We start from the raw sequence: 20,887 nt of genomic DNA, 5'->3' as shown, positions 1-20,887 counted from the left end.
CCCTTCTGCTGAGGAGAACTTGGAGATGAACCCTCTCTTTTTTAGAAATTACTCTTGTGTAAAGTGATTATTTTAATCTTGAGGTCCAGGACTTTGTGTTTTCTGCAGTAGTTCAGTATCCCAGTGAATCCTGAAGGACTGATGGTACGATCAAGAGTACCCGGTTCCTTATAGAGTGTCCAGGCACATAAGGTCTTTGGACTGTGCCACCAGCCCCTTATGACCTTGTCATTCCTTTCACTGTTTTTCTTTTGTCTTCCTATGTCCCGTATCTAGGGCTGAGTGTTCCCTCACTGATCTCTCTTTCTCTCTCTCTCTTTCTTCTCCCCCTCTCTCTCCTTACCTTGCTACCACTATTGGGATGTAGAGTAAAGATGCTGGTATCAGGACTTTGGTTATGTTGGATGAGCAAGGAGGTAAGTTCAGATTGCTTCAGTAAGGAAGTATAACCATTCTCAAAGTACTGTACTGCGTGCAATCCTAAAAATGAGGGATGTAAAATACGTGTGGTTGTGCATGAGAACCCCAAAGCCTTTAGCTTTGTTGTCTGACAGAGGAAAGTAAAATAACTGCATAAGAATCTGTACTTCTTTTGATCTGCTTCCCATTAATGTCAGAGAGCTGCAGGCCGAACTCATCCAAATCATCATTTTTTGCAGCAAGCTTTGGGTCAAGATCCAGCTACACGATGAGAAGATTTCCCTTCATAACTGTAAAATCAAGTATTATTTATGCAGGTGCTATGTAATTTTCTCATTTGTTTTAGCCACAAGTGGAAGGCAAGCAATAAATGCATCCTAAGAGAAGGCAAAACAGGTTTAGTTTGTGTAAAATTCAGTTGCTTTTTGCATAGAAATGTCAGTGAGGATAACAGGAATTTAACATTAAAAGCTATGACACGATCAGCTCGTTAGAATTGACCATACAGGAGCTTTCAAGCTTAGACAAGTCCCTGTCTGTGGATGACAGTGACAAACACAGAGCTAGATATACTCAATACATTCCAGGAAATTACATTTTTGCCCTTCATAATATTACAAAGAAGTAGGTAGTTTCCCCCCCCAACAAAACTAATAAGTCTTCATTTGCTGCAGACCCACAGCACCAGCAAAATGGTGCCACCAAAGAGAAGTTAAATCAACAGAATATAAACTCCTGCTCCTCTATATCAAATGAGCCCCCCAAAAGCCCTTGTTATTATTTACTATTTGGCATGATACAAAACTGTCTTAGGAAATGTTTTCTACAGAGGTAATGCTGTATTACTCATCAAGCCCAGACAACACTTAAAGGCAACGGTACAGTGTTGGGAAATGCTCTGCAGAACCTGAACAGACCCTTTTCATCTGTAATGTCCCTGCCTCTCTGCCACTAAAATGAATGAAAAGTAATAACAGGACCTAAACAGAAAGTATTTTCTTCTATTTGCTTTCATATGTATGTCTCTCTGCTTCCCCCCCACCTCTCCTTTTAGGGAAAAGAATTTAACCTGATCAAATTTTGTCATATCAATTTGTCTTGTCAAGAAAAATATTGCAGAGAATATTTTGTTGTCTTCAATATTTTTTCCTGAATAACAGCAGTAAAAGAACTATCGCTGAATACAGAAAACCAGAAATTACTTTTGTTGAAACAGATATGGCACCTGTGTAAATAATGTGTTTTGTTTCAGAAGTGAATTATACAGTTAAAATAAATCACAACTATTGTCAAAGAAAGGCCATAAATACCCAGGTGTGTCTTGCAATGTAATTCACAGGCAGATCAGCAGAAACTGTAACGATGCCTATAACGTCCCTTGTGTTTAGTCTTGGGAAAGTATGTTTCTGTTCTTTAACTGTTATTTTTCCACAGAGTTCTAGTTGTTTGGGGGTTTTTTATTTTGTTTTTAACCCTGAATTTTGTTTTTTACTTTGGAGTTCTACTGTTGCTAAAGCCCTGTATGCACAAGTTGTCCCACTGACTCTCTAGGAAGGACGGTCTGTGTGAGCCAAGGGACCCACTGACCTCTTCGGAGTCCAGAGAATTCAGTATTCAACTCTCATTGACAGTGAAACCTGAAATGTATATTGTATGGCCAGAGATGCAGTTAGTCGATACTTAGAGGAAAGAATCAGACTGTTTAAAAGCCTCTTTAAATTGGTTATGGTCATGCCTTAAGTGGTTCAGTAAATTAACCTTGTGACTATACAGTATGGGTTTCTCAAGGAAAACAGCCTCACAATGCTACAAACCCTGGGAATATTGTAACCACTGTACAATGTTAAATGCTTAATTAAGTTTTGTCCATTTTAGCCATATGCAGCTGTAAGAATTCCTGATTTTTATTATTATTATTATTATTATTATTTTAGCAATAAAGAACTTATTCTATTATTGGGCAAAATACACTAATGATGACTTTGAACCCTCTGTAATTAGTGCAATGTGTGCAACTCACGGATGTCTCAGCAGATTATCAGATTAAGGAAATAATTTGCTAACACTGCCATGTGATCTCTTTTCAGCTGACTGCACAAGTCACTTAAGACTATTAGGTGTTAAACAGACAAAAAACATGACATTGATCTTTCCAGTGGGCAGCAAGCAGAATATCTAATCTTTGCAGTTGCTTGAAGCTCTATTTCTAGGTTTCCTTACAAAATTGCTTGCTTTGAAGTTAAACAGACCTTACAAGCAAAACTTCTTTGAGCTGATCTCAATCTAAATAACACAAAGCAAAACTCATTTTCTGACATCAATAAGCAGAAGTCTTTGGGATCACGAAAGGAAATAATGTAATTTTACAATACTAGGTATTTATACAATAAAGCCAGTCTGGCTAGCTCCTGTTGCCTGAATGTTTAGCGCAGCTGGCTGTGCGGCAGACCACAGAGTCTGTTATGACCCTACAGAGATGTGGAGCTTCACAAGAGCTTTCATTACTCCTGTTTTACAGAGAATGGGACTGCCATAAAAACCAGAGACCTCCTCCAGCGCCCTTTGAAGTCACTGAGAATCTGAGGGGGCTTTTGGAGTAGTCCCTCTGCAATACCAAGAGTTATTATTTTTTGAGCCAGGCATTGTCACCCAAACCAGTTCAACACAGTTCTTCTCCTGGGGAGCCCATGGGAAGGAGCTAAGAGGTTAGATTCTCCTTGCTGAGATTTCTTCCATCAGTGAGGAAGTCTTGGCCAGATCCTATGTGCATCCATAATGCTTACATTTTTTTAGACCTGGCCTCGAGTCAAGCTCGCTTAATTAATTATTTAAATATAGATACGTACATAATGCTTTAAACTAAAATATTTTCATTTTATGCTGAAAATGTCGTGCTGCAAAGGATTATTGAGCAGTGGCAATTGCTCTGCTTCATTAAATATGTCTTTGAAACATGCTAGCTTAGAAAAATGTTAACATTTGGATGCCTATTGGTTAAAAGCAGACTGTAGAAATTAAACTGGCAGTAGAAAGTGGGATATGAAGATAAACCTGAATCGCTGATGCAGGAGGGGTCCCAGAGTGGTAGCTCTTCTCCTTCAAAGGAAAATCCCATCTCCTGGGAGTGTCAGCAGGCAGAGAGACTTGTACCTTCAAGGACTTCTTTTCTGTGATGATGTCCTCATGCAGTTTATTACAAAAGAATTTCGTTCTTATATTGAAAACAGGGTGCAGGGGAGAAGCTTTTCCAATAACAACAGTAGCAGCACAGCCATTTTTCATCCAAGACAAGACAGAGGAATATCCACAGCTTTGATAAGCCACAAAGAAAATGTCAATGCAATTCAAATTTTCTCCCTGCACCACACCAACAGCAAATGCACAACCAGCAATGCCAGAGAACGTGGAGAATAGCTTGATCTACCCAGCAGATCTGTACTTCAGATCAGGTTGAAGTATGGAGATAAAAATTCGGAATAACTGGGCAACCCTACAAGCAAAAGGGTTGGCACCAAGTGATGGTGCCCATGCGAGCTGACCTCTACAGTTTTTGTATGAGGTGCAAATTTTACAGTTTTGTATGAGTTATGGCTGACCTGTTTCTATGACACTGAGAAACAACTGTAGTAAATACAAAGATCATTACCATTCCTTTCCATCAGAGGGCAAAATTATGGCCCCTTCCCCAGCTTATCTCCTATTCAACAGCTACCACGGACATTGATAGGCACTGAGATGGCAAAAGCAGAGTTGCTAGAGGCACTCCAACAACACCTATGAGCTGAGCTGATCACAGCCAGAAATGTTTTGCTAATTAGCAGAAAAAAAGTGGTAACTATCAACTATTCCAGATTCTACAGGGAAAATGGCATTAATTATGTTGAAAGTGCAGTGCAGAACAAAAGACAAACTCTCCATAAAAGCAGGTTGTGGCTCGTCTGCTGTTAATTTTTAGCACAGCTACACGTGGGCTCACAAGCACTCCCTGCCAGCTTTCTTCCACTCATACCTGTGCTCAGCAATGTCTTTCAGAGCAGAGCCAGGTCAAGACTCGGGATTTCTGAAAAGGCTGTCCTAGAAATGTACTTTGCTCCGATATGATTCTGCTTTATGGAAAATGGGATCACCGAATATCACTGGAAATAGCTAATCTGCTGACTTTCTTTCAAATTCAGCTCTATTGTACGCAATTATGATTACAATGTGTTCTTAGATGTATTTTTTTTCTTTTTTTTTTTTTTTTTTAAATTAAAATTGTCCTTGGTGGAAATTACTTCATTGCACAATAGTCCAGGCAAAGGAGCAAGTTTCCTTCTCCAAATGCATTTAACTGACATTCAAGCCCTGGCCCCAGATCCTGGACACTAGTCAAGGAACATTTATTATAAATTGCGGATGGGGATGCAAAGGTACAGCAATACCACACTTGCCCTGTCCTGGTCCTGCATCCAATGCTGTGTCGAGGTGCTTTTGCAGCTATGTTTGCTCAAGAGACCACAGGCGCAGCTGAGGGATGCCCTTGCTACAGCTTCCCTCTCCCAGCCACTTCCCCAGATCAGTCACAAAGTAGGGATTTGCCAAGCTGTTACGGAAGATCCTGGCAAAGACCCGCTGGCAAAGGGCCACAACACTACCATAAAACTAACAGGACTAGCTTAAGACCCCCCAGTTGCCTATAGTTTTAATACAGAAGTAATTCATAAGTATAATGATACAGGTAAAAAAATATCCTTGCTTGTATCCTAAGATACGCCATTAGTTTGCTGTAAGATCTGGAAGAAGATACATGGATGCTGTGTTTGAATCAAAGTGGCATTTTCAGACATACAAGGGCATCAATATGCAAAAAGGGCTAGAAATTATCAGAACTTCCTGAGGTGGGGAAAAAAAAAAAAAAGGAAATCTCAATGAAGCATATCTCTGACGTGTATTCTGCTTCCAGACAAAGCCAATTCTCTTACATATCTTATATGCTATACAGACATTAACACAGATGTAGTATATTCAAAGAATACTGCAACAACCTATCAAAAGATGTTTAAACTCTGACCTTGAAGTGCTTCTCCAAATGGGAGATAAAGGACATCATCTTTTGTAGGTGTGAATTTGTGTAGGTTCATGGCAGTATATGCCAGCAGACTGTCTTCCCTAAAACCTTTAATACAATACGCAAAGTTGGAATAGGGAAGATCTATGAAAAGAGATATTAAATTAACCTTTTGGTAGCCATCTTATTTCTTACTGGCAGCAATTCATTCCGGGCCAGATTTTAATACCAGTTATACTAAAACAAATCCAGAGTGACCCCATTAAGTTAATTCCTCTATAACGTTTATGCCTCAATAATTGTGGTTAGACTCATGAATCTATTTCCTTGCCTGTGGAACCAGATCTTTGACAGGTATAAATCGGTGTTGCTCCATGAAGCCAGCATAACTACGCCAATTTAAACCAGTTAACAACGCAGCCCACGGCATTAACAACTAGCAAATGGTTTTAGGACCAGCAGCCAGCTGTCTAGACTTCTGGGCTACAAATATGACATCGGCTTTTTACACTGATGAGGCTTCCTTTAATGGAAGATAAATTGGTTGTGGGTCCCTTTTCTATTCAGAAATAGCCTAGGCATCACACACAAATCCTGAAGCAGGATAAATTAAGTCAGGTTCCTGGAGAGAGCTATAATTTAAATGAAAGTCTTTGAGTCATGTCAAATATACTCTTCAATTAGCACTCATCTGTTCAGGCAGAATAGGAAACAGGGAAAGAAAGTTCAAAAGGCCCTACTACATACCTGGCTTCAGAGAATGTGCATCTCGGCAAGGACATATGCTTAGACTGAAAGCCACCAGTGGTACCAGATCTAGGACTGAGCCCTGCAGTCTTACCTGGCATTTTCTACTGGCTAGTCAAGGTTAGAGAAATACTAGCAGCAAAATCAGTGGAAGAAAGGCCAGTACCTCTTGTCCCCCCTCAGTGTCAAAATACACATGTGGAAATAGCCTGCTTTTAACTGAGAGCCTTGCAAACCAGCCAGATCTGCAAATACAGCTCTCACAAGCAGGAGGTGGGAATCTGCAACAGAAAATTAGCAATTCTCATCATGCTGCATGAACCAGCATAAAAGCGAGCTCACACTCCCACAGCTGCTTCCCAGAGCAAGAGCAAGTGTTGCCCAACTATGCAGGAGTAGGCAGAACTCCGAGTTAGAGAGGAGCAGGAGCACTTAGAGGAGTATCACCTTCGGTCACATACTCCCATTTCTGATGAGATTGACAATCCGTGGCTACAAACATGAACCAAAGCTTCTGCTAAAGCCTCCTAACCAAAATGTAAAATTACAATGTGCATTAAAACGATCCAACCTTGTATTTTGGGTTCTTGGCTCAGCAGTTTATTTGGCAGAACTTGTGCGGTGTTTCTCTCAGGTTTCCTTATTAGTTTCCCAATCCTTTGCTCACATTATATATGCCATTTGAGAGGACAGAGCCAGGTAACTCTGATCCTCTAAAATGTATCCTGGGATTTGGGATCAATAGCTCCTGAGGCATCAGGAGACAGGCACATCCAACTGAGGAGAATGAGAACTGGCAGCTGAAAAGCAGATGCAGCTTGCAACACGGACATGGCACCTCTCCTTCTTAAAGCCCAGCCTCATGCAAGAATTAAACAAAGCGCACAAGTTCAATATTTGAATTATTTCAGCTTGAATAATTTAGGCCAGGATTTTCAAGGCCCTCTAGGGGTGAGATGCCCATTTCCCATTAAAATTAATTAAATAAATTTTAATTATCCAAATCCCCAGAAAGCTTTGAAAATCTAAACCTCAATTGCTATTAGAAACCCTAAGAAATTAGGCCTATTCATGTTCCCAAAGAAGTCAAAAGGAGTTTTGTACTGACGTCAATATGCACGTGATTTTTTTTTTTCTAAAATGCCTTCTTTTTTTTCCTTCTGGATAGGACTCAGTTAACATCAGTGATGACATTAAATTCCTCCTATAACCAGGGCTTTCTTAGTTCTTTTCCTCTCAGGTTTAATTCTGTGTTTATATTTTTTCTATTCAATACGGGGAATAGGGATGTATTTGTGTTTTACTGGAATTGCTTCACTTTGCCTCTTTATGTACATTTGCAATTTTAATGGATTGAAATGCCACTCCAAGTAACTTTCTCATCCTGTGTAATACTTATTTGGGTTTATGCTTCATGAAACAAATGGTGAAGCTTTCCACCCATGTAAAATGCTGTCACTACCCCAGACTCCACATAAGGCCCCCGATCCCACTGGATCCATACCTCTTTACATCAGCAGAGGATCTGCTCCTACAATTTGACATTGCGGCATTCTGTTCCTCTAGGCCATTTTTCCCAGTTTTAATAGTGAAGAAATTAACACATTAAATTATTCTGAGCTACCAAGAAGCACCTACATCATCGTCAGCCTTAGGTGGAAATAAGCCAAATTCTGTTTGATTCTAGCGGAAAGGCAGTGTCTATATACGGCTGGTTACTGGGCTTGGCACTTCTTAACTTGCCCCAGAGCAAAGCAGAAGTGACCCCACTGAAAACATGAGTCTTTACCCAATGCTGGTTTTCATAAAATCCCCTGGGGACAGAGACAACAAATGTCGCAACCAGTGGTCCTCTTTCAGTGAGCGTCAGGCTCCTGGAGTGGTTGCAATTGCTCTGGGTTCACTGGGGTTACTCCTGATTTGCAGCATCCATACCAGAAAGAAAACTAGCCCTGAGGCCATACTCCGATTAGAAATTAATATCCAATGCCAATCAAAGTGGCAGATCTCAGTCTCCTTATCCTCTGGAAAAAGGAGTACATGGACACAGCTCCTAACAGCTCGCTCCATCTCTGGTACCATTACTACCTGCTCTCCCACTCAGTTCCCCACGAATCAAAGCCCAAAATCACCTAATTCCGAGGGATTTGTAAGCGTAAGTAACTGAAGTATTTTCCATGGAAGGATGCCTCTTCTTTTGTATTATCATACATAAATGCAAAATAATAACGCTTTATCTTTCTTTCTCTTGGATGTCATTGGTGTCTTAGTAAGTGAATGTATTGTATTATGTTTCCGGACCTTAAACTTTATAACCCTTCCTTTCTACATCATTACATCTTGTTTAAATTAATATATTTCAAACATCTTCCTCCTTTGTTTTACTCTTTCCGTATTAGTAAAAACCATCTTCAGCATCCAGTGCAGCATACAACCTTTCAACAATGCATCAGTTCAGATTAATGCATTGTAATGTCATTATTAATTCAGTTCTACATGGTCATTTTTCATGTTCTGTTGAAGACAAAAGCAAACAAACAAAAATACAATTCATTCCACACTGTCATCCCTTTGTCCTGACCAGAACAACTCGATCGTGTTGAAGAAGGCATGAACCATATCAACCAAGACATGAAGGAGGCCGAGAAAAATTTAAAAGATTTAGGGAAATGCTGTGGCCTTTTCATATGTCCTTGTAACAAGTAGGTACTGGGTACCGGCTCTGCTATGTGGTGTCCAGTTTTTTGTCACAGTGAATGTCTGAAGTTTTTGTCTTTTTTTTCTTTGTCCTTTTCCATCTGCTTCATTCTGTGGGGATAAAATACTTGTGTTTAATCAGAACAACTGGAACGCATCGAAGAGGGAATGGACCAAATCAATAAGGACATGAAAGAAGCAGAAAAGAATTTGACGGACCTAGGAAAATTCTGTGGTCTTTGTGTCTGTCCATGTAACAAGTAGGTGCTGCCTGCCTCATCTCTTTGAGCACTTAAGGCTGATCCTAAAGGCCTTGTGAAGCTCATCCTTGCTAGGCACATGGACAGGATGAGCATGTGGCATGCAGAAAGAACGATTCTGGTTCAAATGCATTCATCTCATAGCATAGACAACTGACTGGGAATTACTGTAGATGCATTAAAATCAGGCATACTGCAGTGAAAGCTTCACTGTTGACACCTTTTAATGGTAAAAGTTTCAACATTTTACACAAAGTGTACTGAGTGATTTAATTTGCCAGCAAAGAAAAACACTGGGGCTACCTTATTCTTGCAGACCCTAAATTTTGAAACATATTTTCACAAACAAGTTTAATAAACAAAACAAAAAAGCTGAAAAAAAAAAAGCAGAAGAGGTCATAACAAACATTACTCAAAATCATGGATGAAAATCACACCTTTTTTCATTGTTCAACAGAAATAGTGCTTGATGAGATCTTGAAAGAGTCATGACATTTCACAATTGGAACCCTACTTGAAATGGTTTTCATCCTGCCATAGGCAACAAATTTGAGAAAATCTGAACATGTCATGCCAAATTTCTCTTGTTTGGGTAGCACGTACACTAAGCAGAAATGTTGAAATGCATCGAATTTGCTTGCATGCCATCACACTTGAACGAAACCGTCCTCCAAGTAATGCAAAGCTTGTTTTAAATGCCAAATGAAAATGTGATGTGCGGTTATGCGGGTGTAGGAAATCTGAGACAAAGTGGACCGACCAGAAGTCCTTGAGGAATAGTAAATCCAGCACGCAGTGAGTAGGCACGCAAACAGGTTACAGTGAAAACATTCATAAATGGTTGGCCAGAGATTGCGTAGGAAACAAAGTAGAGTGCAGTGGATCTGTAGTATTACACTCCCTTTCTGCGTGGCACAGATACTTTGTCCACAGCCAGGGCCTGATCCTACCACGATTATCAAGACCAAATGAGAGCGAGTTGTCATGGAGTTCAGTGAGGTTTTTTCCAGAAATCAGAACTGTAGGACTCGATTTCTGCATTATCAATTGCCATTTATTTTGAAGTTAATTCCCTCGGGACACAATGCCCTTGGGATATACGGCCTCAGCTTTAAAAAAATTAATTTTGCTCCTGTTTTACCAAGCCATGAATACTTAGGTGGGGTAAACATTTTGCCCAGAATATGTGTACTATTGCCTCGGTGTGCGGAACAGGAGAGAGGCAAGGAGGGATGGAAAGAGCTACACACAGCCTCTGTCAGCGGGACTGCCTGCAATTGGCATTGGCTCTGATACAGGCTTTAGCCCGGCTGACCTGCACCAGAGGACCCAGTGCAGAAGAGCTGCAGGTACAAGAATATGCAGCAGAAACTTTACATGTCCCACATTCTAAAAGCTGTTGCAACTTAAAGAGGAACACTGTCTCGGCTTGCTCCTCCTGGAGAAACCTAGCATAATGCCTACATCAAAAGTTCACCCTTGAAATACAAAAAATTCCAATGTATTTTGCAGGAATCTTCATTTTTTAGAGCTGTTTTAATATTCTGTACTGTAGGAAAGGCTGCTCAGAACCGACAGCCAGACCTGTGGCATGGATGGGGTTAACACCTGACATGTGGCCTTAAAACATTTACCACTTCACAATGATTGCAGTGTCATGAAATCAATAGATGCAAGAACAGAAAGATACTGCATGCGTTTGATGTGGGGGACGTTAATTTTTAAAGGTGTCTCTTCCCTGCTTTAAGGCAATATTCTGACCTTTGCAGTCTGCAGCCAGATTTCATAAACTAGCATTGCTAATCAGTCAATGTGTTTAGAAACAGAGTATGGATGAACAATGCTTTTAGAGACTGTTCCTTGAATCACTATGCCAGGACTCAACTGGTACGAATAAGATGATATTCTGAGAAGCGGAGTGTAGGAGGGAGAGAAATCCATACAGTTCTGGGCATCGGTATCACCATGATGCTCTAATGCTCTTCTGGCTGGTGGTAGATTAATGGCATGTATTTAACAAAGATTAACTACGTCACGCATAACTATACTCTGATATACAGAGTAAATACAACTCCATGAGACTTACCAAAATGTAAGGCTTGATCCTATGAACTTAGGAGACCCAAAATGCCCATGGCATGAAACTTTGACCAGACTGCATTCAATTGACTGTGGCCCAGACTCCACCTGTTGACTTTAATGGGAAGTCCACAAGAAAACAGCGATCAAGCTCTGGGTGTATAAAATCGTTCACCTCAAACACAGAGACTGTCTCACTCTCAAAACTGTACAGGTCTAAAGAATAGGCAAATACTGTAAATGTATGTGCCGCAAGAGAACTACTTTCAGGCATTTCTAGAAACCCCAAAACTGATGTATGGTTTTAGAGAACTAAGAACAAACAAGTCAACCATCTTCTTTCCAAGTCTTCAGAAATTTTAACAGAAAATAAGGGACAAAGCATATGAGTAGGAAAGAGTCTCTTTTCATCTATATTATAATTCTATATTGGAGCATGCAACACATCTTCACGCTCAACAGATGCTGAGCTGCTTCAGGGGGCACAGAGAGAACATAACACCAGAGATGAGTCTGTTGTCCCAAATCCCCAAGAAGCATGTACGGTTTTTCCCCCAAAATCCAAGCCACAGGGCTGATATATGACTGATTGGAGCTGACTGAAGACAGGGAAAGCACAGGGATTTGCAGTTCCCAGCAGCTGTGTTGGAAACTGATCCATTTCCAGAATGAAACCAAGAACTTATACCTATAGACCCCAAACACTCACACTGTCCTATTAAAGGGTTCAACTTTGTCTGATGACCCCAATGACGGCAACCCTAAATACGCTGCACATGCTAATCTGCCACTGAAGGCATGCCCGGATTTTAATTTTCTATCCACGGCAGCTCAGTCAAAAATGGCTCTCTGAAAGCTAACGTAACTGTCATAAACATCAAATATAACAAGTTGCTAGGCCATTTTAAAGTCCTGTGGTTTAAAGCTCCTGAAGGAAGTGATGATCCATTTTTGCCTGTGTCTTGCTTATTGTGAAGGCTGTTACTGCTGATGCATCAAGAGTATGATGAACTATTGGGGCAACTGTGCTGAGTGAGAATGCTTCACTTCTTATTCATGCCTGTAGCTGGTGCATGAAGAAAAATGTAGACAAATTTCCCTTTCTGATGCTAGATTGCTCGTATCTTTTCTTTTCTCCTGCGCTCATTTCACTTCTGCCTATTTTACTTTTTGTCTCTGTGGACAAAGGTTTGTACATCAACTGTTGATGTATGATTACGATTTTCAAGTACCGATATATTATTTGAAAAATCTAATGAACCCCATGAATTTTATGATAAAATCATCCCCAAATCACCTTGGGAAAGGTTAGTGGCTTTAAATGCCTATTATGCCACATACATGTTAAAAAATATCAACAGAAGCCCAATTTTCTGCATAGTAAAATGTTAAAATCTAGCCAAATCCATTTTTCTCTAAGAGGGTGTGTTGCTGTGATGTGATGTACACACTATACTTGGCAGTTCTGTTTTTATGTCTGTCTGCCAGTATGTTCTCTGTGTTTGATGTCAAAATGTATGTGTCACTGAAATGAAACAATGTTTTCTACTTATCTGTATTTCTTCTCTTCTTTTTTCTTTTTCCTTTTTTTACTTTTTTTTCTCCTTCTTTCTGGAAACTAAGTCAACATCCAAAAACCTGTGTGCAGTGTTGTAGACTTGACAATTGCAATTCACCCTATTGGAAACAAAACCTCTGACCATCACAGATGTTGTGGCAGTAAAGAAACAAAACCCCAAACCCTCCTTTTATTCAGGGTTATGATATATCGGTATACAATCAATGACCCTCTATCTGAAAACTCATTTGCTTGATTCAGCTTTTAGCTTGGAGAAGTAAAGAGTTTTGCGTTTGTCCTTGTCCACTTGATGCTTTGTTACTCATCATCTTTTTTGCATAGGCTTAAATCAAGTGATGCTTACAAAAAAGCCTGGGGCAATAATCAGGATGGTGTTGTAGCCAGCCAGCCTGCACGTGTCGTAGATGAACGGGAGCAGATGGCCATCAGTGGTGGCTTTATCCGCAGGTGAGCCTTTTTATCCACTGTTTTCTCTCTATTCTCCTCGTCAATGATATATTTAGATTCCTTCCATATGGTCATGAGTTCTGCAACGCTCATTAATTCCTTCAGTGGTGCTGGGTAATAATGTGATGGAGCCAGTGTTTTTCACCAAGTGGAGAGTGCTCAGGTTTAAGTTAACGGTGATTAAGACAGGTACTAAAGGCTTATCGTGTCCACTGATTTCCCCTAGCCCTGTGGGAGCTTGCCTGAGCCAGTTCAAAGGATGGTTACATTGCCAGAAATCTTGAAAGTAACGGTCTTAGTCCTGAGAACCAGAAGATGCTTGAAAACGTGGCCCTAAACCTTTCTCCCTGAGACTGGCCAGACTTGATCAATAACAAAATAGAAAAAATATCTATTTATTTACTTCACAGCAGCAATGTGAGATTGCAGACTGTCACAGCCAGTCAGCACTGTCCTTTGCACTCCAGCTCCCTGGTGCGAACAATGCACCTTTCCTGGGGGTCTTATTATGGGTCTCATTAACGACAGTTGTCAAATGCCTCAGAAATGAAATGTCAGATAAATGCTAGTTGTTTATTATTATGTCTCAAGATATGTAGTGCTTGTTATCCATCCTTGCCAGAAGATGTACCAAAGCATCCAGCAGCCCTTCCTTTCTTTTCAAAAAGAAAAAAGCCTCAGGCTCCCTGCCAAAGCACCGAGCCAAGCGCAGAACTTGAAGCACACATTTAACTAGAGGTATACCGCTTCTCTGCTCGTGACTATCCAGAAAACCTCACTGAACGAGGAATGATGCCCCATTCCTTGGCTACTGTAAAGCCACAACCATGAAGAAACATTGGTGCTTTAGTGGCAGTCAAACAAAAGCCAGTTTGAAACCTAGAGCTATACTAATGGCAACCAAACTGCAAACTTTCAGCAATACATAGGGATCCAGCCATAAGTACATACTGATTACAGTGCTTATAGAGCATGTATTTAGATGACAATGCTATCAGCTGAATGGATAAAGGCATACCAGTAGGCAGAGCTTTGATCTCTGAAGATTAAGGACACTGGATTAATAAGTAATTATCTTTCCAAAAAACTATTATCCACTTACTTTCTTGGCTGCTGTGATAAAGGGAAATCAGCGTGATAGAAACAATGCTGTCACGCAATCTGGAGTGTGGGATGGAGTTGCCATTTAAGTTTGCTGGGTCTGCCATTCACTTTTTTTTTTTTTAATTTCTGGATGGCAGCCCCACCAAAATGAAGGCTGGGGCATGATAACAGAATAGCAGTGAAGGAAGTTATGCTACACCATAATCGTTCTGCGTATAGTCTGTAGCACCCTTTCGGCACCTACATGACCACCAATTGCACACGACGCTCAAAGTAGTGATTTTCTGAGCAGGGCCCATGGACCTTGCTTTTCCCAGCATCAGTCGCCACATGCCTCTTCAGTCACTGGAGCGTTGAACTGGGCCTTGGCTCTAGTGCAAGTTTTTTCTTCTAAAAACCAAGCAACTGAAAAGGGTGGTGCTAAGAATGAGAGACAAAGGATCTTTACAAAAGCCAGTAAATCTGAGAGGATGCTTCTGCCATTTACCAGAAATACATTTAATTAAATAGGATGTTAGGTCAGGATTTTCACAGCTGAAGCAGCTCTTCCCCAAAATTTCAGTAAGCCCCAAGTGTATGAGGACTGGACAGTGTCCATCAGCTACGCATAGTTCAAGGTGGGAAGCTAGTATAGCTTCAATTCCAGTATTTCCCACTTACTCTAACCACACCCAAGTCCAAACGGAGCACCCTTTCCTTCTTTGAGAAGGACCATCACTAGCGGAGAGGTGCAGTATGTGGTACGGACAAGCGCAGACAGCAACACTTCTAGGAGCAGCAGACACGAACGGTGTAAACGGAGCAGTGATGAACCCAGACAATTAATCCCAACACCCAAAAAATAAGCATGTAATGCTTTTCAGGCCAGCTACTTATTAATCCCTTTTCTTCAAAGCCAAGCACAGCATCATTCCCCTCAGGTGACAAGCGAAGGAGGATGCAGAGGAGGTTTTGGGTGAATCAGAGTTTCAGGGGGAACATCTCTGCTTCAAAGAATTGTTTTTTCGCTCCCAGGGTAACAAACGATGCCCGGGAAAATGAAATGGATGAGAACCTCGAGCAGGTCAGCGGCATTATTGGCAACTTACGTCACATGGCCCTGGACATGGGCAACGAGATCGACACACAGAATCGCCAGATTGACAGGATCATGGAGAAGGTAAGAGCTGACATTTCTAAGAGGACCCCAAACAAGGCTGTGTTTTCCCTTCTGCAAGCACAGACTGTGCATGCTGCAGTTTTTCTTCAGCTCGAAGAAGGACAAGGGACAGAAATAGCTGCTAGATCTCCCCTCTTCTCCCTCCAAAACATTGGGCCACAGCAGAGCTTGCTGCTGCACATCTTCAGTAACCTTTGGTGCAGGTCAGGTTGAACCCACACTGTTGGACCTGCAAGACAATAGCTGGTGAGGGGACCCCTTAGCACAAATCAAGGGTCCTTCTGCAACACCTCTGGGTAAGGAGAAACGCCTTGAGCTCTGCAGAACCACAGAGCTTGAGTCTGAATGCCCTGGCACATTTTAAGCTTTCCTAGATTTTTCCTTCCCTTGGAAATTGCACGAGCAATTGAGAATTGGATTGCCTGTTTGGAGGACCAGTCCCAAAAAGAGGATAGGGATTTATTAAGCAAGGCTTTGCTGTATGGTACAGTGCAGCCAGTCTTGCCGTGCTGCCTGCTTATAACCACATTAGGACAGAGATCTACCAGCTCTCTCGAGGGGGGGGTGGGGTGGGGTGTGTATGTATAAAAATATGAAACAACTGGGGGTCAGCATTACTGTTGCAAAAGCACCATCTAAAAAGACAGAGAGCACTGTTCCAGTGCCAGACCTGCACTGCAGATTTCCAAAGCAGATAGAAAGCACCCTCCAAACCCGGCTGGGAGCTCACTGCCATCCTCAGATCCCAAGATCTGCAAGCCATCTGCATTCATACTGGCAGAGCTCCAGGCACAGGCACAGCCAGGCTGAAGTGGCATAAGAGGCTAGATCTTCATCTGGTGTAAAATCAATATAACACTCGACTTTAGCTGAGATGTACACAACCTGAGGATCTAACGCAAGGACTTATACGTGCCACTTAGAGTTAATGCTGACCTTAAGCGGTAGAGCTTGTACTCTTGAGCCTTCTAACACGTGCAAAGCTTCTCACACGAGCAGGATGCCTACACCTATTTTTCATGTCAATTAACTACATCAGAGCCTAGTGAAAAAATTAAAGAAAATACCACACTGAGGATTAACTCAGATAGCTTTCCTTACCAGAGTTTGATGACAGAGAGAACTGGGTGAAGTATATGTTGTCTTAAAGGTGGGAAGTTCATCTCGACAGTAGAGCACATGACTTTGTGTTGGTTGAAAGTTTTGTTTAATAAAGCTGCATCTGTTAGTTTGCCTGTGTTTGAGAATGCACAGTATTACTGTGACGCCATTCAGCAGCATTTCATATTTCTGAGAAAAATTAAATAGGAGCGTGGCAGGGTAGGATTTACTGCTGTTATTCATAAGAAAAGCACTAGAAAGCAGCACATCTATCTACATTGCAAGAAGGGACTGGAAGATTATACAGCCTACATCATAACTACCTTTAAATAAGAAGTCTAGGACATAACGTTATTTTCTCAGTGCAAGTACAAGGACATGCGCTATTACATGTTACCAGCTACCCTACTCGTGACATAACATAGTGGCAGGAGACATGCCCTGTGGATACAGATCAGCTGCGTCCTGTCCCCGTGCCTGCAGGATACTATCGCAAACTGCGGCAAGCCTAACAAGGCACAGTTCTCCTATCAGTTCATCCTTGCAAATATCTGGATTTTGAAAACATTGAACAGACCCTTTGTGCACATGAATCATGTGAGCCAAATCTCTGAGAGCAGTTGGCTAAATGAGGGACTGGCCTTCCACATCTATGAGGTCTTCTTACAGAGTTAGGCATCTCATACAGCAATAGAAAAACAACATTGCAAGCTAATGCAATTCATTAAATCCAGCCTCGCAGGCAGGCCCCGTCAGGCAGAGCCCTTGGCTAAAGAACAAAGTGACACATTTCTGAAAGATGGACTTGCAGCGTACACAGAGGAGTCGTCTTGAAAGCGGCACAAAACCAAGACAGACTTCAGTCTCAGTGAAAATCTGCCAAAATTGTCAGAGTAAGGACACACAGTAATGAGATACCAGAAAAAGAAACACAATACATTAAGACCACCCTTTGTAACAGACAGAAATGACCGTTAGCTGGATAACACCGAAACCACAAATGTGTACACATCCATTTTGCAATGAAATATGGCAATAGACCATTGTCCCTAGCTGGTGGTGGGCAATACAGCATTGCTGGTGGTGTTTTCTTTTCTTGACCAGCTGGAGCACTGTGGTTTAGATCATCTACGATCAGTAGAAAGACCCTTGGCTGGCACACTTTGAAAAGCTGGGGTGCATCACAAAGCTAACCCGAATGTTCCTAAAGCATTTATGTTCAAATGGATCTGGGCACCCAAACCAGAGCAATCTCATAATGCAGAGATGTAATCTGATCTATCCGCAGCAATCAGGATAGCAATGAATAAAAGGCTTTATTCTTCCCTCAGATCAGAGAGAAAGGGACAAAAATTAAAATGATGATGTGATGAGCAGGTCAAATGGCCCAGGTATCATCACCAGAAGACTCTGACCCTAAAATGATCCATAAATAGAAGGCTGGGAGGAAACTAGAAAGGGCTCAAAGCATTATGTGGTGACCAAGGTGGGAAGGTCTGGGCAAAGACTCCCACTGACTTGGATGCAACACTATCCACCAGAATTAGATTTTAGTATTCCTATTTAGGAACATTACATATCATCAATATTCAATCGATATTTATGTATTTCATGACAAACTTAACCGCTTCCAAAACCATTAACTTATTTTTAGGTAGTCTTTTGGCAAAAGCACACAAAACTATACTGTGGTAGACAAGGTCAAACTCATGGCTAAAATAAAGAAGCGGGGCTCATAATGTGTAGTTATGCTCATTTACGCTTGTTGAGGATCTGGCACGTGCTACCATACTAAAAATACACATCTACATAGCATTTGCCAAAACAATTACAGAGAAAAGCCCAAAATATTTAAGAATGATTTATTGCACAGCAATATAACAATTTTTAAAGGATTTTTAAATGTATGTGGGAAAGTTGCTTCACCATTCTGTCTTTGCAAATTGGAGATTTAAAATAAATCTGTACAATTCAGATACACCCCAGAGATGTGGGAACAATCAAAGCTAACAAAACACAGCCATCAAACCACACAAAAGTTTGCTGTTTGAGTTCATGCTTTTAAAGCAGTAACACATTTCTCACCTTTCCCACAGGTCTGATTTCAAAAATGAAAACATTTTCTATCTAGTCCCTCTGCTTGATGATCTAAATTAGGACAGAGTCCAGGTCCACTGAAGAGCACTGAAGCTTTTCACCTGTGAGATCCACATGTGCACCACCACTTCTCATCCGGTCATCCATTACTATCAATAGCGGTAGCCCTATCAATAGCACCAGCTACAGAACTGGCCCAGCATTCACAAGAGTTCAGCGAAGCTGAATACAAACACAAGAGTTCTACTCAAAGGCTACCTAAAGTGTCACAAAAGCAACAAATCTGGAATTTCCTTTTGGGTCCCTGATACCACTATAACAACAGCTCTCCAGTATTTTCAAGCTTCTTTTTTTTTTTCCTGACCTAGCCCAAACTAGAGAAGTGTCCACAAAGCATTGTAGATGTTCTCTTCCTGCCCTATATTCATCCGTTTCTTTCCTTTGTGTTTCCCCAGGCTGATTCCAACAAAACCAGGATTGATGAAGCCAACCAGCGTGCAACAAAGATGCTGGGCAGCGGTTAAATGCAGCAAAGTGCATTTCCTTTTAACGCTGCCCAACAGGGCAGTACCTTCCTGCTTTTATCATGGTATTTACCTACTAGGTTTGCACACATGCACATATCAGCCCCATTGTAAATGTTGTCCTGTGTAGTTTGTCAGCTTTCCAAAAATGATACTTGTAATTATTTTTTTCTAGATATCTTTCTTTCCAAAGGTTGTACATAGTGCTGATTTGATGGCTATAGCTCACTATGATATTTTTTGGGATTCTTCCTTTCCTTGTTTCTGTTTTGGATTCCTTTCCTTTTTTCCCCCTCTCAACTTTTTTTTTAAATGATGTTTGCTGAATGACAACACTTTTGGAATGCTAAACGTGCTGTTAACCTTTAAATATACAGTATTGTTCTTGTAAAACTGTGACATTCCACAGAGCTACTGCCATGCTCCTGTCTTTGGGTATCATGATGTTTAAGCACTTAAACCTGCTGTCTTCAGTTCTTCATTGCCATTACCTGTTGTTATGATTTCATGATTAGACAACGTGGAATTATATTACTATAACAAGCATTGCACTAAAAAGTGATGTGATTTATGCATTTATGCATGAGGAATAAATAGACTTTTAGACTCCTACTTAAACAAGACTTCTCCCATGGCAGTAGCACACCACCAATGACAACAAAAGCATGCTCAGTATTCGGACTCTTTTGGGACTATGTTATACCAGCAAGTTTGCAGTCGTGCCACTTTTTTCTTGTTGAGATATATATATAGTTATTAATCATGATCATTTTTTTTAATTATTAAAAAAAAAGAGGGATTTGGCACTCACCATTTAGCCATTGCCAGCAAAATAAAACCTTGGCTGAAAATATGTCAAAGACAAAAAGAAATAAGTGTAATATATTGGGTTTGCTGCTTTTGAAGACTATCTTTTGGAGGAAACGACTACCATATGAAATGGTGCAAAGAAATGTAATTTTTATAAGGCTCTCTCTTACTAGTCGCTATCCCCATGTGGTTTGTTATCAGTACAGTTCTCTGTTGCTTACCTAGAGCTATGCACACCAAATCGCTGAGATGTTTAGTAGCTGACTTAATTAAAAAAACAACAAAAAAACCTAAATGAATGAACTCTAGATAAACTGTGAGATAAATATCATTTACAGCATGTAATATGAAATTCCTTATGTCTCCTGTCAGTTTGTGAAGTGATTGACATTTTGTAGCTAGTTTAAAAATTATTAAAAATTATAGATCTCAGAATCCATGCTTGCTTTATCCATTTGTTGCCCTTCGTGTCAGTGACAACTAGTTATTTGCCACCTACCTGGGTAAAGAAAGAGTGCAAAGTCGTCTAAAGACTCTTTACAAACTGGTTCTGTACTACATGTGGGAAACTAAAGATTTCTGTCTGCAATACTGTGTAAAAGTAACTACTCTAAAAATAGCATTTTACACTCAGCACATTCCAAGTGAATATTATTTTAAATAACGTGGCTTGGATTGTCAAACACTGCATTAAAATATATTCTTTTGTTCAAGGGAAAGAAAAAAATGAAATAAATGTTATGGTACAGAAGAATATAGATCCTTAGCCAATAAAATCTATTCCTGTAGCATATCTAGCCACGTGCTAATACACCT

General features: G+C 40.7%; 1 protein-coding gene across 3 annotated transcripts in view; it reads left to right on the top strand.

Moving 5' to 3' along the window:
- SNAP25 (synaptosome associated protein 25) overlaps positions 1-20,506 on the top strand; it is a 65,272-nt gene extending 44,766 nt beyond the window's left edge. For 2 of the 3 annotated variants that reach the window (XM_075749782.1, XM_075749783.1), the window contains exons 4-8: positions 368-416; positions 9,054-9,171; positions 13,151-13,276; positions 15,395-15,539; positions 19,193-20,506. In XM_075749782.1, the coding sequence (XP_075605897.1) occupies positions 368-416; positions 9,054-9,171; positions 13,151-13,276; positions 15,395-15,539; positions 19,193-19,261 (507 nt within the window). In that variant the 3' untranslated portion in view covers positions 19,262-20,506. Of the gene's footprint in view, positions 1-367; positions 417-8,798; positions 8,917-9,053; positions 9,172-13,150; positions 13,277-15,394; positions 15,540-19,192 lie in introns of all 3 variants that reach the window. The other variant, XM_075749785.1, reaches the window with a different exon arrangement.
- Positions 20,507-20,887: the final 381 nt, after the last annotated feature.

Source organism: Balearica regulorum, chromosome 3 (genome assembly GCF_011004875.1).
Source record: "Balearica regulorum gibbericeps isolate bBalReg1 chromosome 3, bBalReg1.pri, whole genome shotgun sequence".
NCBI lineage: Eukaryota > Metazoa > Chordata > Aves > Gruiformes > Gruidae > Balearica > Balearica regulorum.
Note: the sequence above shows the minus strand (reverse complement) of the source record. Positions and strands in the feature narration are given on the sequence as shown.